This window comes from Podarcis tiliguerta, assembly GCF_965153285.1.
Source record: "Podarcis tiliguerta genome assembly, chromosome: 13".
NCBI lineage: Eukaryota > Metazoa > Chordata > Lepidosauria > Squamata > Lacertidae > Podarcis > Podarcis tiliguerta.
This window is the reverse complement of record NC_139546.1, coordinates 43,459,931-43,477,110: the sequence shown is the minus strand read 5'-3', so window position 1 is coordinate 43,477,110 and position 17,180 is coordinate 43,459,931. Positions and strand designations below refer to the sequence as shown.

The 17,180-nt window shown below is 49.3% G+C and overlaps 5 protein-coding genes across 5 annotated transcripts in view; 4 read left to right on the top strand and 1 right to left on the bottom strand.

Annotated features, from left to right (window-relative positions):
* Positions 1–17,180, top strand: part of LOC310663057 (G-protein coupled receptor 4-like) — a 303,619-nt gene that overhangs the window by 32,117 nt on the left and 254,322 nt on the right. The gene's annotated exons all lie outside the window — the stretch shown is intronic.
* On the top strand, positions 1,215–3,723 carry LOC310662444 (histone H4; the record flags this gene model as incomplete). The annotated part of the gene is made up of 1 exon (XM_083409368.1): positions 1,215–3,723. One exon carries the CDS (start codon positions 1,215–1,217, stop codon positions 1,524–1,526), a length of 312 nt encoding a protein of 103 aa, XP_083265494.1. The 3' UTR covers positions 1,527–3,723.
* Positions 3,023–3,723, top strand: LOC310662443 (histone H2B 1/2/3/4/6-like; the record flags this gene model as incomplete). The annotated part of the gene is made up of 1 exon (XM_083409367.1): positions 3,023–3,723. One exon carries the CDS (start codon positions 3,023–3,025, stop codon positions 3,401–3,403), a length of 381 nt encoding a protein of 126 aa, XP_083265493.1. The 3' UTR covers positions 3,404–3,723.
* Positions 6,579–7,406, bottom strand: LOC310662073 (histone H2B 1/2/3/4/6-like). Its single transcript, XM_083408839.1, has 2 exons — positions 6,682–7,406; positions 6,579–6,637 (listed from the first exon to the last, which is right to left on the bottom strand). The coding sequence occupies exon 1, from the start codon at positions 7,379–7,381 to the stop codon at positions 7,001–7,003; it is 381 nt and encodes a 126-aa protein (XP_083264965.1). The 5' UTR covers positions 7,382–7,406; the 3' UTR covers positions 6,579–6,637; positions 6,682–7,000.
* LOC310662352 (zinc finger BED domain-containing protein 6-like) lies at positions 7,670–16,456 on the top strand. Its single transcript, XM_083409155.1, has 2 exons — positions 7,670–8,518; positions 12,849–16,456. Exon 2 carries the CDS (start codon positions 12,861–12,863, stop codon positions 15,549–15,551), a length of 2,691 nt encoding a protein of 896 aa, XP_083265281.1. The 5' UTR covers positions 7,670–8,518; positions 12,849–12,860; the 3' UTR covers positions 15,552–16,456.

The window sequence follows — 17,180 nt, the reverse complement described above, 5'->3', positions numbered from 1 at the left end:
TTTCCTTCTCCTTAGAAAAATGACCCCTATTGACCCCATTTAAGCAACTCAGTTTCTTTGTAAGAGCTATATATAGTTGCTGCTCTATATAAGAACCTGTCATTTCCCAAGCCAGGCAACGGGTCCATCTAGCTCTTGGGCAGGTTTTTACTTCTCAGTCCTGCCTGTCATTGAACGCAGGATCCCTTTGCATGCACACAAAGCCTGCTTGTGCTCTATCATCTCCCCACAGAGCGACGGACCCCCTCTTCTGTTCCAGCGCCAGCCAGCGAAAGGTGACGTTTCTACTGCAGAACCTTAGAGGGCATAGATTTCTGCCCATCGTAAAACTAATGAAACTCCTCAAATTAAAGAGTCATTCTGACAACTGAGTGTGCTGGTGATGAGGAGATGACCTTTGTGCCGCTGCTAATGGGAAAGCAATTTAGATTCTGGGATTGAAGAAGACGCTATTGTGCCGCTCACACTTCCCTTTGGACATAATTTTCTCCTCTACTGTGCAACACCCATGCGCCCTCGAAATGTGCTCCAGAGGCTTGTCTGACGCGCAGGGAGAGAAGGGTGGAACCCCGTGTCAGTAGTGCTGCACGTACTGCGAATTCTGTGGTTGACTTTAGGAACTAATGATGGTTTTCTCTAAAAGCTAAAATCCGAACCTATATTTTTACTTTTAATCACCACATGCATCTGCCTATTTACAGCGGAGGCGATGCCTGCTTCCGTACATTTATCTTCGTACCAGCAGATTCATGTTGTCCACACAGAAGGGTGTGGAGTTAAAATTAGCAATTAAAAAGGGAAATCCCGCTCCCACGAAGCCAATCAATAGTCCCTCCTCGACTGAAGGAGGCTAGGCCGAGAATGAATATGATACTATTCTCGAAGCGGTAACTTCGAGCGGGATTTTTACTTCCGCCCAAAAGCACGCATACGCCAGGACTGCACAAAAATCCTCTTTTGATCAGAAACAGAGATAGGCGCCAATTAGCGCTTCCTCTAACATTTGCCGGAGAGTGTTTGATTGGTTAGTTTGAAATAGCTGTTCATCGTTGATTGGATAGCGTCAGTTCATGAGCACGGAGGCGTGACGCGTGTACAAATTCGCGGCCCATTGTTGAAGTTTTCATTCTGGTCGGGTTTCAAACTATTTAAAGGCGGTTTTTAGGGAGCCGTTTCACATTTCTACTTTGTGTTGGAAGCAGTTCATTAGGAAGATGTCAGGACGTGGAAAGGGAGGCAAGGGGTTGGGGAAAGGAGGCGCCAAGAGGCACCGCAAGGTACTCCGCGACAACATCCAGGGCATCACCAAGCCCGCCATCCGCCGCCTCGCTCGCCGCGGAGGAGTCAAGCGCATCTCCGGGCTCATTTACGAGGAGACCCGCGGCGTCCTCAAGGTCTTTCTCGAGAACGTCATCCGCGACGCCGTCACCTACACCGAGCACGCCAAGAGGAAGACGGTCACCGCCATGGACGTGGTGTACGCTCTCAAGCGCCAGGGCCGCACTCTGTACGGCTTCGGCGGCTAATTGCTCCTCCGCTTCCACAGACCAAAACATCAACAAACGGTCCTTTTCAGGGCCACCCACTTTTTCTGGAAAAGAGCCAATTGCTAACGCTATTTTACCTAACGCACTGGAATCATTGGAATAATGTCCAAAATACATAGAAACCTAGCTCGAGGCATAGAATTTTTTACTTTATGGTATAAGGACCCTTGGTTATTTTGTTCGGTTTCGATAGTGGTAATCTCAGTTTCCTTGCATGTATTTTCCTTCTAAATATTTCTGAATTCTCATTGCCTTCTGTAGCGGTGGGTTGCCCACATTTTCCTAAAAAACCGATAATACTTTTGTTTTCAGAAACGATTACGAATATGTGCTTGGATTTTCGTTTTGCACTAACACATTATGAGTTGGGGCCAGGTGGGCGTCTCCAACGTAGCTTCCTTTCAACTGCATTGTGGATTAGGGTACTGGGTAGGTTCACAATACTTATGCAACTGCCACTGTTAAGTGATATTAAAAATACTACATTATATTAAAAAATACAAGGTTTGCAGCACGATTTTAAGCATATTTATTGTAAGGCAGGAAAATGCTTGCACTCAAGATTGAAGACGTGCATTAGATTGTAAATCTAAGAATTCTGTAGTTTCAGCATACAACAGTTGCAAAGGAAAACTGAACTAAAATATTATGTGCTTAAACACACCTGCAGGCATTTCCACCCGTTGATCTGCGTTTAAATGTGCAATTTCTGGGTGTATTTTTTTAGCAGAAGTAGACATTAACGCATAAAATTTAGGAACACTCATGCTAACAGCAAAAACTTCATAAAATACAATACTAGGAAATTGAAAGTTCAGCAAACTGAACCAAAGGCCAAAAAATAGCTGCCGAAACCCGGGATCGAACCAGGGACCTTTAGATCTTCAGTCTAACGCTCTCCCAACTGAGCTATTTCGGCTCTATATTGGAGTTTAGCCTCAGAACTTTTTTCTAATTTTAATCTCAAGTATTCTTCCTTCCTAGGGTTCGTGTAGATGTAGTGCAAGCTCTTGCTAGGGTATGAAACGTGCACTTCGATTAGTCAACTTTCAACAGCACTTTGCCAATTTACAGTTTTGTCGCGGGACCCGTATGCAACACACAACAGGGCAAAAAGTTCCCTAGAGAATGAGAAGAGATCGGGGTCTGATAGTAAGTGCCACTGTACCAAAGAAGCGGGAAACGGGATTGGTCTGCTATCAAAATGGTGCCGCCTCCAGCCAATGAGAATTAACTGTTGTTTAAAAAGGCCAATAAGAAAAGTTTCTTTAAAACACCCAATTGCAGCGCGAGATTTGAAATGCATGGGCTCTCTTCCAATAGCGTAAGGGTGGCGTACTTCTCGTCCAATGGTAACTAAGAACTTTGGAAACTTCATTTGCATTATCCAGCCTATAAATAGAGGGACGGCGAATCCCGCACCACCATTCTTTTACTGCTTGTGCTTTACGGTAGTTGAGACTTGATTGTTGAAGATGCCTGAGCCGGCCAAATCGGCTCCCGCGGCCAAGAAGGGCTCGAAAAAGGCTATCACCAAGACGCAGAAGAAGGGCGACAAGAAGCGCAAGAAGAGCCGCAAGGAGAGCTACTCCATCTACGTCTACAAGGTGCTCAAGCAGGTCCACCCGGACACGGGCATCTCGTCCAAGGCCATGAGCATCATGAACTCCTTCGTCAACGACATCTTCGAGCGCATCGCGGCCGAGGCTTCCCGCCTGGCGCACTACAACAAGCGCTCCACCATCACCTCCCGGGAGATCCAGACCGCCGTCCGACTCCTGCTGCCCGGAGAGCTGGCCAAGCACGCTGTCTCCGAGGGCACCAAGGCCGTCACCAAGTACACCAGCTCCAAGTGAGCTGGGCGCCCTTTTTTCGGTTGCCTGCCTGCGAAAGTGCTACAGAAACCCAAAGGCTCTTTTAAGAGCCACCCACTTTCTTAGTAAAAGATCTGATCACGCTTTTGTGTATAAAATACATTAGCCTCAGTGGCTTTAACACCTATTACATCATAGTCTAATTGTATAGAGTTGTAGGGTACGCAGTATGGATAGCAGCCTTTGGATGAGAAGCGCTGCGGTAAATATCTCGACTTTCCAAAAGATTCAGCGCTTCAAGTTGTAGTTAGCGAGTGTGTTTGCGATTGGCGGAGGAAAAGAGTAAAAACGTTTCTTTAAAAGCTTTTAGACTTTGTTTTATGTATGCAAGTTAAATAAAAAACTTAAATAATTTAACAATCAGTGATTTCCATTAGGTTTTTTTTAAAATTTCAAGTTTGCTTATAGATACGAAATATCAACGTATTTTAGAAGGAAGGAGTGGAGAAAGCGTGAGTAGAAAACCTTAATTATGTAAGGGCAAAACGTGTCCAACGACGCTGCTTGGAAGTATAAAAACGGGACAATTTCAATATTTTAAATTCCCGCGCTATAAAGGGATTGATTAATTCCTTATCGACCCTTTCCAGGTGGCAACTCAGGCATGCAGGGTGCTTTGTCGAAACCTTAACTGTGACTTCCTCGTTAGTATAGTGGTGAGTATCCCCGCCTGTCACGCGGGAGACCGGGGTTCGATTCCCCGACGGGGAGAAACGATTATTTTCTTGACCAGTGTTATACGGTTTCTAAGCTAAAGTCCATCTATTAGCGACCATGGTCAAATAAACCAGTTAAATAAAAAGACACATCTTTCCTATTTTTACTATAAAGGTGCTGCATAGTCTTCATTAAAAAACAACACACATAGGAAAGGGAGTTTCTACTCAACCTCCACAAAAAGGACTCAGGTCTATCCCACGAAATTTATGTGTGAGGACTGACAAAAGAAAGCCCTTTACACCACATGTAATTCATGAAATGTATTGTCGGTAGATATGATGGTCACAAGACTAGGTGGTTTTGCAAGGAGGGTTGACAAAGGAACGGGTATTAGATCAGTGATGGAACATCCATTCTGAGGTGCAGTGTACCTGTGAATACCAGTTGCTGAGAGGGAGAGCGCAGGATCCAGGTCTGTTATCTTCATGCTCTCCTGGTGGACTTTCAAAAGCATCAGGATGCCGACTAGTTAGTAAGGAATATTCAACTAAATAGACCTTTGGTTTGATTCAGAAGGGTGTTTATGGTATGGTAAGTTTTGTCAATAAAGAAAATTACATTTTCATCTTTTAAACTATGGTTACAGGACGTCCCCGTTTCCCGGGGACAGTCCCCAGATTTACAAATCCATCCCTGGATTTCATTTAATGTCCCCAGATTTATATTTTAAGTGTTGTAGATTTATTAGTAGGGAATTAATGTTGTGTGATTGGTTCAACAGCACAAGACACATCATATGGGGACTTCCGGCAAGGCAAAATGGTGGGTGCCACTGCAGTGAGCAGCTCCTGAAGCCAGCCAGAACCAACTGCACTACCAGGCTGGCTACGGGCTGCTGCTGCCACTGCCGAGGGGGAACCGGGGGTGCCCGGTGCATCAACTGGGGTAACCGCTGACACACCCCTCCCAGACCCAAATTGAGCCGGGTGTGAGCGGCCAACTGCCCAGCGGTGCTCCGGGCCCAGGGAAACCCCGGAGCCAACACAGGGGAAAGGAGGAAAGGAGAAGGAGAAGGGGAAGGAAGAGAGAGAGGAAGGAGAAAAATGAGGGGAGCCCTGACCTTGCCACGCCGCCGCTCAGGAGGAGAGGTAGGAGAGCACCAGGGGGGCAAGGACATGAGGCCGAGCCCAGGCCCGACCTTAGTCTACTCCACGGCGGCTAGCGCTCCAAGAGAGCAGGCCGAGGCCCAGAGGAAGGCCGTGTGACAGAGGAGACCACAGAAGGGAAGATTAATTCTGACTTTTTTTAAAAAAAGTGTCCTCGCATTTTTTGAAAAAAATCTGGTAACTATCAGATTTAAAATAACTAAAGTTATTTTAAACTATCATTGATTTTCACCAGCGTAATCCAGTAGTGGCTTTGGCTGTTAACTGGAAGGCTGTGGTTTGGGGTCATCCAGGGGCCTCTACGATTTTCCTTAAAAAGAAAAGCTACCTCATAAGACAGCCTTAAAAAATGTAAAATAAACTGGGCTTTTGTTAACACATGCAATCGTTTTCTGGCTTCTTGATTACTTTCAGCTCCTGTGTTTCATAGCAGACACAGTCTCCAGAAATTAATTTGCAAAGGTGTTTGCAATGTTTTCTTTTTGCTCGGTGAAGCAATTTAGTAAAGAAAAAAACACAAACAGAAACCACTTGTGGCACTAGACTCTTTAAAAAAAAGTGGGAAATGGGGAATAGGTCATATAAGTGTTGATGAAGAGCGTATTTTAAAAAGACCTGGATACAAGATGCAATATAGGCCCTTTTTAAAAGTTATACTGTGTGACACAGTTCATCATCTGTCCATAATATTCTGTCTGTGGCACTTATTACTATTTCAATACAGGAAACGCGTGGAAAGAGCGTGAGCTTGCACCGTGCATCGTTTACCCACCGTGGTCTTTGATATATATATATTTTTCCAAAGAATGTAAAGAAAAATCTCGCGCCCAACGTGGGGCTCGAACCCACGACCCTGAGATTAAGAGTCTCATGCTCTACCGACTGAGCTAGCCGGGCTGCTGGTAAACGTGTTCTCAAACACAGTTTATCACTCGCTGGCTGTCTTGCTGCCGAATATTTCATTCTTTGATTTTAAACAAGCAGATCGCAGTACATAAACGCAGTAGCTTAAGAGCTTCGGGCATCACTTCCACCTGGCCGTTTAGTGCCGGGTTAGGACCTGTATTTCTAGCGCAATCCAGACTACTTCAGAAGCAAACCCCATTCAGTTCAATGAGACCTACTCATGCGCCTTTAGAAAAAGAATGAGGGGAAACGGCTTTGTCGTCCTAACGTGGATTTAATGGCGAGGGGGGGGGGGAATCATTCAGAACCCCCCTAAAGGGATCAGGGTAGGAAGAACGCGGGGAAACTCAAAAGTCTCTCCCGACCAAAGAGCAAAGCAGCGCTTTGAACCTATAGGTTCTTTCAGGTTAAGAAGGAACAACCAGTCTCACCATACCTTTTATTTTAGGCATACACACTATTTCACTGCTAACATTAAGCCCCACTAAAACAGGCCCATTGAAATAAAGGAATCAGACTAATACAGACCTATCATGAACTGGCGTTTGACCGTAATAATAATAATTACCACTATTATTAGACCTATTAATTGGTCGACCCAGATTTAAGAATAACGTTAGATACAGCCGATCTCTTTCTGTCCCCTCCCTCGTCTCTTGGTATTCCCCACCAAACCCCGACAGCAGGACACCAAAGGAACCCCCACCCGGAAGGGGAATAGTTGGGAATTAACACATTGATACAAGGCAGAACAGCTCTTTTCAAATGAGAAAGTGGGTGGCTCTTAAAAGAGCCTTTGGGTTTCTGTAGCACTTTCGCAGGCAAACCGAAAAAAAGGGCGCCCAGCTCACTTGGAGCTGGTGTACTTGGTGACGGCCTTGGTGCCCTCGGAGACGGCGTGCTTGGCCAGCTCTCCGGGCAGCAGGAGTCGGACGGCGGTCTGGATCTCCCGGGAGGTGATGGTGGAGCGCTTGTTGTAGTGCGCCAGGCGGGAAGCCTCAGCCGCGATGCGCTCGAAGATGTCGTTGACGAAGGAGTTCATGATGCTCATGGCCTTGGACGAGATGCCCGTGTCCGGGTGGACCTGCTTGAGCACCTTGTAGACGTAGATGGAGTAGCTCTCCTTGCGGCTCTTCTTGCGCTTCTTGTCGCCCTTCTTCTGCGTCTTGGTGATGGCCTTTTTGGAGCCCTTCTTGGCCGCGGGAGCGGACTTGGCCGGTTCAGGCATCTTCAGTCTTCTCACTCAACTGCAGCCTCAAACAAGAGTGGTGGTGCTCTTGACGAGCTCCCGTATTTATAGGACGCTTATGGAAATGAGGGCTCCAAAGTGCGACGTCGCTATTGGACGGCGACGAGCTTGCGTCACTCTCCAGCGTTCCAAGGATGTAAATGACCAGGATTCGAACGCTGGAGAGCTATTGGGCAGCCCGGGAGGCCTGTCAACTTAACATTTCAGCTGCTGCCTCAAATTTAAAAAGCCAGCCTGATTATATACTCAAATATTAGCTAGGAAAGCAAGCAAACAGACCTAGATAGATCAGATTGATAGATCCAGGCTTTTCCTCTACTTTTGCCTGTCGCTAGGTTGCAAAGCTCTCATAAGGAAAATAATTAAGGGCTGTAGTGCATTATCCCGTGAAATTTTTAAAAAGCAGGAAACGTGAATTTGTTTTACGTGCATGAGAAATACCGGCTGATGGGTTGATTTAATTGGAGCAGGGGACGGGAAACACATGAAGGGAGGATCAAGGCAATCGTTGCATTTTTCTCTCCTTTTTTAGCATGCAGTATGTGTCGAGGATGCATAATTGCAAAAGAGAATTTGCGCTAAGGGCCGGATTCAGTTCCTTTCATCACCCACCAGGTACTAATGCCCCAGAAAAATTCAGTGAGTAAACGTGTAGGACTGCGGATGCACTCCTGTATACACCTCGCTAGGAGTAAATCTCAGTGGGGCTTGCTTCCGAGGAGCTATGCACGAGAATCGACCCCTCACTCCCAATCCCTCGCCAAGCAAACCTACGAAAGTGTGGGTCGTGCAATGAATTTTGCGGAAGGAAAAAAATAAATATGGGAAGTGAGGTCTCCTGTAAGTTTTTTTTAACATCCGGGTGTTAGGTTTTTCTTCCGGGTGCTTTTTGTTCCTTTTTTACGTTTTTATATATCGTTTTGGAATAGATAGACTGCGAGATTTTAAAAAATAAATAAATGATAATCTGTATTTTTAAAATCGGGCGTCGTTTTGCGCGTGTGCGTCTTTTTGCAATAAGGCGTATCGCTGAGTTGCAAGCCATCTCTGCCCAAAAAATAACAACTGAGGGATTGGGCTGTTCCTGATAGTCGGCGCAGCTTCCATCTTGGATTGGTGAGTGTGTCCCGCTTTTAAGGTCGAAGATCGCTTTTATCTCTCGTGCTTCGGTATCAGAGAAGGGCGTTGCGTCTCCTTTTAAGCCACTGAGAGTTCAGTTAGAGAATACTCCTGCGGGGAGAAGGGAGGGGGAAGGCGTAGCAATGGTGACACCCCCCCTTTTTTAAATATTTATTTATTTATCTGTTGTTCGCTTCAGCAGCAACGTTTTAGATTTCACGCATATTTGTCTAGCTTCTATAAAAAATAAATTACAACAACCCTGTCAGGTAGGCTAGAGCTAGTCTCTCTACATTTCCCATGTTAGGGGAAATTCTCTATCCTGCTTCCCTTCATGTTGAAAGACTTTTAACAGGTTAAATGAAACAATATTGTTCCTTTGTTTATTGATTACCTGCCTTTAACCCTAAGTGCACAGGGCAGGTTACAGCAGTAAAAAAGCAATATTGAAAAACGATTCAAAACAATATGTGGATAGACAATCAGAATACAGATAGATATGAACAATAGTGCCTCTGTTTCTCCAGATGCTGCTGCACTCTGGCTCCCATCCTCCCTGACCATTGGGCATGCTGGCTGGGGCTGGAGGGGGGGCAGAGTTTGGAGCCCAACTTTGTTGTTCCTGCTATCCAAGAGCTTCTGGTCAAGGTGCTAGGAAAGGAAAATCAGTGGTGGGATTTGCCAACCAGCTTTAAACATCTTTGGATGATCTTTTGTTCCTACTCCTGCAGGAGGTCTGAAAAAGGCTACCCTGGGTGAACTTCGCAAGAGAGGGAGTTACTTCTAGAGTAGTGGCACCTCTACCGCCACGGGCTGTACCTCAGCAGTGGAGCATGTGCCATGCATGTAGAAGGCGCATAGGGATGTAGGGCTGGGATGTCGCCTGCCTGGCCGAAATCCCCGGAAAGCTGCTGGTAGTAGACAGTACTAACACCCCTTCCAACATTTATCCGATGAAAATAGAGGACTTCTATACCTTGGTTCTCAAACTTAAGCTGTTCCGGAAGTCCATTCTAAAACCAAAGCGTTCCAAAACGAAGACGTACTTTCCCATAGAAAGTGATGCAAAACAGATTAATCCGTTCCAGACTTTTAAAAACCCCAAAATAACAATTTAACATGAATTTTACTATCTAACGAGGCCATTGATCCATAAAATGAAAGCAATAAACAATGTACTGCAGTCACACAATCAATCAATCAATCAATCAATCAGTGGCTGAACTGGGCTCCACACAGTCAACAAAAAAAGAGCCTCAAAAGTGCAAAATAAATAGCAAAAGCAGACAGATCTCAGCGTAACACGCAAAACGGAAGTGTGTCACTCAAATCAGAAGTGTAACACTCAAAACGGTGCATATTCGGCTTCTGAAAAAAGTTAGAATCATAGAGTTGGAATAGACCACAAGGGCCATCGAGTCCAACCCCCTGCCAAGCAGGAAACACCATCAGAGCACTCCTGACATATGGTTGTCAAGCCTCTGCTTAAAGACCTCCAAAGAAGGAGACTCCACCACACTCCTTGGCAGCAAATTCCACTGTCGAACAGCTCTTACTGTCAGGAAGTTCTTCCTAATGTTTAGGTGGAATCTTCTTTCTTGTAGTTTGTAGTTGGCAAACAGGAACACTTATTTCTGGGTGTGATAGGATTGTTGAGGTCTTAAAGGTAAAGGGACCCCTGACCATTAGGTCCAGTCGTGACCTACTCTGGGGTTGCGGCACTCATCTCGCTTTATTGGCCGAGGGAGCTGGCGTACAGCTTCCGCATCATGTGGCCGTTTCTGGCGAACCAGAGCAGCGCACGGAAACGCCGTTTATCTTCCCGCTGGAGTGGTACCTATTTATCTACTTGCACTTTGACATGCTTTCAAACTGCTAGGTTGGCATGAGCAGGGACCAAGCAACGGGAGCTCACCCCGTTGCGGGGATTCAAACCGCTGACCTTCTGATCAGCAAGTCCTAGGCTCTGTGGTTTGGACCACTTTGAGGTCTTAGGTATATGTTAAATGTTCATAAGTGTACCAACCAAGCACTTACATAGATCAGCACAGGAAGACCGACCTGAAACCAGTTTGATTCCCTAACTGAGCAAATGATTTCTCTGCAAGGTCAAAGTGGGAAACCTCCCCATTGTCTTTTCCTTCACAAATCCTGTCTTAAGGGCACTTTTAAGATATCAATAGGGTGTGAGCCTGTGACCTGGCCCAGGAACAAAGTATTTATCATTACAAAAGTCTGGGCAGGCTCCCCAGGCAATCCAATCAAGTAAGCAGGGAATCCAATCAAGTAATCTGCCAGACAGGAGATAAACAACAACAGGAGAAAAACCACATTCGAATTTCTATTTTAGACCACCTCTTCTGTGATGTAGGTATGATGTATATGGGGTGGTGGTCTTGAGCTACACCCCTTCTGTGATGTATGATGTTTCTGGGGGTGGTCTTGATTTACAGGGTAGCAATTTCAAAAGTCTATATAAGGCCTTGCGCGCCATTGTTCTGGGTTCCTCCTCCTTTCCTGTGGGTGAGGGGAGCACCCTGTTGCAACAGATCAGGGTGCTCCCCTCACACACAGGAAAGGAGGAGGAACCCAGAACAATGGTGTGCAAGGCCTTATATTTGTTGTTGTTTAGTGGTTTAGTTGTGTCCGACTCTTCGTGACCCCCTGGACCAGAGCACGCCAGGCACTCCTGTCTTCCACTGCCTTCCGCAGTTTGGTCAAACTCATGCTGGTAGCTTCGAGAACACTATCCAACCATCTCGTCCTCTGCCGTCCCCTTCTTCTTGTGCCCTCCATCTTTCCCAACATCAGGGTCTTTTCCAGGGAATCTTCTCTTCTCATGAGGTGGCCAAAGTATTGGAGCCTCAGCTTCACGATCTGTCCTTCAAGGCCTTATATATTTATACATTTTATAAATATATATCTGTCCTTCAAGGCCTTATACATTTTAAATTCCCTGCCTGTGGAGTTCAAGACCACCCCTCCATACATCAGACATAGTCATAGAAGGGGTGTAACCCAAGACCACCCCCCACATACCTACATCACAGAAAAGGTGGTCTAAAACAGAAATCTGAGTGACTTGTTTATCTCGTCTGACAGGTTACCTGTTTAATGGTCACTTGATTGGATTGCCTGCTTACTTGATTGGATACCCTGGGGAGCCGGGCTACTCTTTTGTAATAATAAATACTTAGTAATGATAAATACTTAGTTCCTGAGTCAGGTCACATGCTTACCCTATTCAAACACAGACATACCCTTAAGGCAGGATTTGTGAAGGAAAAGACAATGGGGAGGCTTTTCCATTTTCCTTTGACCTTGCAGAGAAAACATTTGCTCAGTTTGGTACAGTTTGGGAGTAAAAAATAGTTCCAGGTCGGTCTTCCTGTGCTGATCTATGTACGTGCTTGGTTGGTACACTTATGAACATTTAACATCTATCTAAGACCTCAAAATTCCTATCAGAGTGGTCACTAGTCTCTTCCTATCCCCACTTTTTTGACCTATAAAACTTGGCTTTCCCCATGTCTGCAGTTTGTCAACGATTCTGGTTTGACTACATAAGCCATGGCCTCAATGTCCGAAAAAAAAAGTATTTATTTATTACATTTCTATACCGCCCATCAGCTAAATCCTCTGGGCAGTTGAGAAACTTACTAAAATGCAAAAGGCAGTATGATTACAAACAGTATATGGTGATGCTAAAAGTCACTTAGTTCTTAACCTGAAGCACTATTTCTGGGTTAGCGGAGTCTAACCTGAAGTGCCTGTAACCCGAGGTACCATACCACTGTATTATTATTATTATTAAAATTTACCTACTGCTCTTCATCGGTAGATGTAAGGGCAGTTCACAAGAAAAAACAACACAGAAAATACATAGTGGCACAATGGGTCAGTGCATCTGCCTGTTAACCAGAAGGTTGGCGGTTTGAGCCCACCCAAGGGCAGCTGTGGGCAAGATCCCTGCATTGCAGGGGGTTGGACTAGATGACCCTCGGGGTCCCACACAGCTCTACAATTCTATGATAAGAACAAAAGCAAAGTAGTAACAGTTTTGGAACACATTTAATAGGCCATCAGATATTATGTTCAATGAAAGATTGCCCAGACGGTAATGAGAACCTTGAGCTGACAAAGATGTCCCACCCTTGCGGTGTGAAAAGTTGTGGGTATGGGAGGGGAGAGGAAGGTGGGATGGCACATTGCCCTTTCTTTCCTGCATTTGAGTGTCTGCTTTTAAAAGAAGCCGCTGGGCTTCTGAGTGATCAGAGGGTACCTGCCGGGAGTGAAACGCTTGTGTTCCTTTTCCTCCCCTTCCCAGGGCTTCTCTGCCATGATGCCAAGGCGCGGCCGGGGCAGAAGAGCCCAGCTGGCGACTTTTTCCCGGAGAGGCGTGGCCATCCACCTCCAGGAGCCTCACTTCTCGGGTGCGCCGGAGGCCAGCGTTTCCCGGGAACCGTTCCCCGTCATGGCTGCCCCGGCGGTTTCTTTGCAGCCGGCGATGAAGGAGGAGGAGGAGCCCGGCCCGTCAGCGACAACCGTGCATGACCTCTTCTCCTACCTGAAGGAGAAAGAAGACGAGGAGGACGAGGACGCGGCAGAGCTGGGCGCTTTCTCTCCGGCGGCATCCAATCACCTGGGGGCGAAGGAGCCCGGCCACCCCGAGGCTCAAGAGATGCTCTCGTACCTCAAGAAGGAGGAGGAGGAGGACGGAGAGGAGGTCATTGAGAGAGTGTCGTTCTCCCCGCCCCACGTCCTCCACCCGCAGTCTGCTCCTCCGGGAACCTACATGCCCGCCGGCACCATGGGCAGGGCGGGCATCGAGATGGTGCATTTCTTCACCCCCATGACCCACGTCTCGGCCTCTTCCCACCACCACCATCACAAGCGCGGGCGCGAGCGGGAAGTGCTGGTGGTGGACGGCATCCCCACGCACGCCCCCAAGAAAACCACCTCGGCCGTGTGGGATTATTTCACCCTGGATCCCAGGGAGCCGTGTGTGGCCGTCTGCAGCACTTGCCAGAAGCGGGTGCGCAGGGGCAAGGACGGGGGCACACGCCCTGGCACCACGGCCCTCCACAAACACCTGAAGGTGCACCACGGGCTGCACTTGCCGGGTGTCGCGGTGGTCCCTCCTTCGCCCCTGATGCCCCTGAAGGAGAGGCCACACGGCCCGACCATCGTGGTGACCGAGCCACCCGCCCCGGCCTTCCAGCCCGCGCGCCAGGAGAGGAACCAGCCGTACTACCCGCCGACGCACTCGGCAGCCATCCAGCTGGCTTCCGAAACGGCCTGGATGCTCGCCGTGGACATGCAGCCCCCGTCGTACGTGGAAAGCGACGGGTTCCGCCGGCTGATGGCCACTGCCCAGCCCCGCTGGAAAATCCCCGGGCGCGCATTCTTCGCCACAAAGGCTGTGCCCGAGCTGTCCAAGGTGGTGTCCCGAGCCGTCCGCCAAGCGGTGGTGGGCAGCGTGGGCCGTACGGTCCACATCGCCATAGACACCTGGTCGGGCCGGCAGACGGCCTCCTACATGTCGGTGACGGGGCACTGGGTTGCCGAGTCGGCGGGCGTCCTCTCGCGGCATCACGCCACATTGTCGGTGTGTGCCTTCGAGGGACCCTGCTCGGCCGAGGACATCTGCCACAAGCTGAGGGAGGTGCTGCAAGACTGGCTCTACGACCTGAAGACCGGGGGCGTGGTCCTGGACGACGGGGCCAACACGGCGAAGGCCGTGCGTGATCTGCGCCTCAAGTACGTCCCTTGCCTGGCGCGCTGCCTGAAGCTGGTGGTGAAGGCCTTCTTGGCAGCCGATGCCCACGTCGACCGGCTGCTGAAGACGTCTCGGAGGATCTGCACCCGCTACAAGCGCTCGACGGCCGTCCGGCGGCGCCTGCTGGAGGCGCAGGCCATCCTGGGTTCGCACCGGCAGCCGGCGGGGCAAGAGCCTCCTAGGAGATCCAACTCCACGCTGCGGATGCTGGAGAGCCTCTACCGGGAGCGGCAGGCCGTCAGCGCCATCTTCGAGCAAGACGAGGAGGCCGCCTTGCTGCACCTGACGCCACCGGACTGGAAGGTGGTGAAGTGTTTGGTGGAGATCCTCAAGCCCTTTGAGGATGCTGCCACGCTGGTCACCCGCCCAGACGCCACTCTCTGCCAGGCTCTCCCTCTGCTGTGGTTCCTGGAGGAGCAGCTGCGGGCCTTGAGGACCAGGTACTACCAGGAGAACAACAACACGGCGGCCCACCTCACCACACAGGCCCTGGACTGCCTGGAAGCCCAAAACCAGCTGAGCGAGATGAAGGGCACCCTCATCTGCCGGGTGGCCGCCTTCCTCGACCCCCGCTTCCGGGACATCACCACCATGAAGCTGGGTGGAGCTGACACGGGCGACGCAGCCATGTTGAGAGAGCACATCCTCGACTTGGCCACCAGGTCCTACGTGCCTCCGGGGCCCGACGCCGACTTCTCCCTGATGGGGCGCTCGTCCCCGCAGCAGCCCAGCGGCTCCAGCGGACCCCCCGGCTCGGCGGCCTGGCAGTTCACCATGAAGCGCTGGCGGGCGATTACCAAGAGCGACCCTGCCATGGGCCTGGCGTCTGAGGGAGGGGCAGCGGCGGCCCTGCGGGAGATGGAGGAGTATCTCCACGACAACGTGGACCACGTCGGGGAGAACGCCGACCCCATGCTGTACTGGCAGGGGAAGATGGGGGTCTGGCCGGCCCTCTTCAAGGTGGCCCTGTTCCATTTTGGGTGCCCGCCCACGTCGGTGCCCTCCGAAGACGTCTCCGGTGGCGGCGCCGGTTCGTTGGCGGACAGGGGGCACCCCAAGGACCTCTCCCCGGCCAACGTGAAGATGCTGACCTTCATCCGAAAGAATCGCCACCTCGTCCCGCAAGACTGGAGGCTCTCTCTGGGAGACCTGCCCTCCTCGCAAGGCGCCATGGGGTCGAGGGAGGACTTGGATCTGGAAGACGAGGAAGACCTTTTGACGGCGGACGAGGAACTGGAGGAAAAGCAGTGAGAAGCACGGCTACGTGCCGAACCATTCTCAGAAAGGGGACAACTGTTGTGGGCGTAGTTGCCTCGCAGAAAAGGAGGGAGGGTAGGAATTAGTCCAAACCTGTTGTGAATTTTGTCTGTTGTGTTTTAAAGTTAAGGACTTTGATTGTTGATGTTGTTGTTGTCGTGAGAAGTATTGGACGACGGAGCCGCTGCCTCTGCAGGCGGGACTCCCCCGCTGAACCCGTTTGAAGATGAAAGACTTGCTGTGCATTAGAGCAGGATCTTGCCTTGTGTGGCCCACCGAGGCGAGTGCAACCCGCCAGGCGCTATGGTTGGCCCAGCAGGTCCGTGGCAAACCTCCAGTCAGTTACATCAGACTGCAGGAGCCAAGAGGTTGTCAAGCACAGCTGCAAAGCTTTGAGCAGCCCTCCATCGTGTAGCTAAGGAGTAGTCAACCTTTTTACACCTACAGCCCAGTAACGCATCTTTCTTGATGGTAAAATTTCCTTACTGCCCACCAGTGCTCGATGGAAGGAGGATTCAGCTTGTGCCCTAGAAGCCCCTACTGCCCACCTAGAATCCTGAAACGCCCACTAGTGGGCGGTAGGGACCAGATTGACAACCCCTGGTGTAGCCGGTTTTGTGAATGAAGCCGGAATGTGCGGCCCGTAGTTGTAGAATTCCCCTTTTAACAATGATGCTGTGCGTTGATTCTGTCTTTAGAAATGGTGCTAACGTGGGGGGTAGGGGTGGACTTTAAAGAAAACAAGTACTTGCCATTTTCAGACCTTTTAGACTCATTTTAACTGGGTGTTTTGACACGCTTATTTTTAACATCCTAACTGCTCTCCCGAGTCGCTAACATGAAATAAGCTCAAAATGAAACAAGCTATCCAAATAAAAACATTCCTTCGAGCAGATGAAGGACTTGTGTGTTTCATTTTTATCCCTCTTGCCCCTTCAGTCACAGCTATGCTAGGAGCCCAGTTTTGATATGCAAAAGAAATGCATAGGATCACCTGCCGCGAGAGGTAGCGATGTTGTCACTTGGTTAGAGAAGTGTAAAAGGAGATGTGACGAATTGTGTGGCAGAGGAGAGCCAGTGGTGGCTGTTAGCCACCATTGCCAAATGAAACTTCCATGTTCAAAAGCAGTCTTATCTCCCAAGTACCAGCGGCATAACTGGAGCAGCAGTTTGGGAGGGCTGTTGCTATCATGCCCTGCTTTGTATGCTTCCTAAGAGGCGTCTGCCAGGCTACTGCAGAACACAAGACTCTCGAATTGTATGGTTTGTCTGAGCCCACATGGCTTTTGCTATGTCTTGCCCCACATTTATTTATGGGGGCAGTGTTACCTCTTTCTAGGGACGTGGGTGGTGCCGTGGGTTAGGACTTGCCGATCAGAAGGCCGGCAGTTCAAATCCCCGCAACAGGGTGAGCTCCCGTTGTTCGGTCCCTGCTCCTGCCAACCTAGCAGTTTGAAAGCACGTCAAAGTGCAAGTAGATAAATAGGTACCGCTCTGGCGGGAAGGTAAACGGTGTTTCTGTGTGCTGCTCTGGCTCGCCAGAAGCAGCTTAGTCATGCTGGCCACATTACCCGGAAGCTGTACGCCGGCTCCCTCGGCCAATAAAGCGAGATGAGTGCCGCA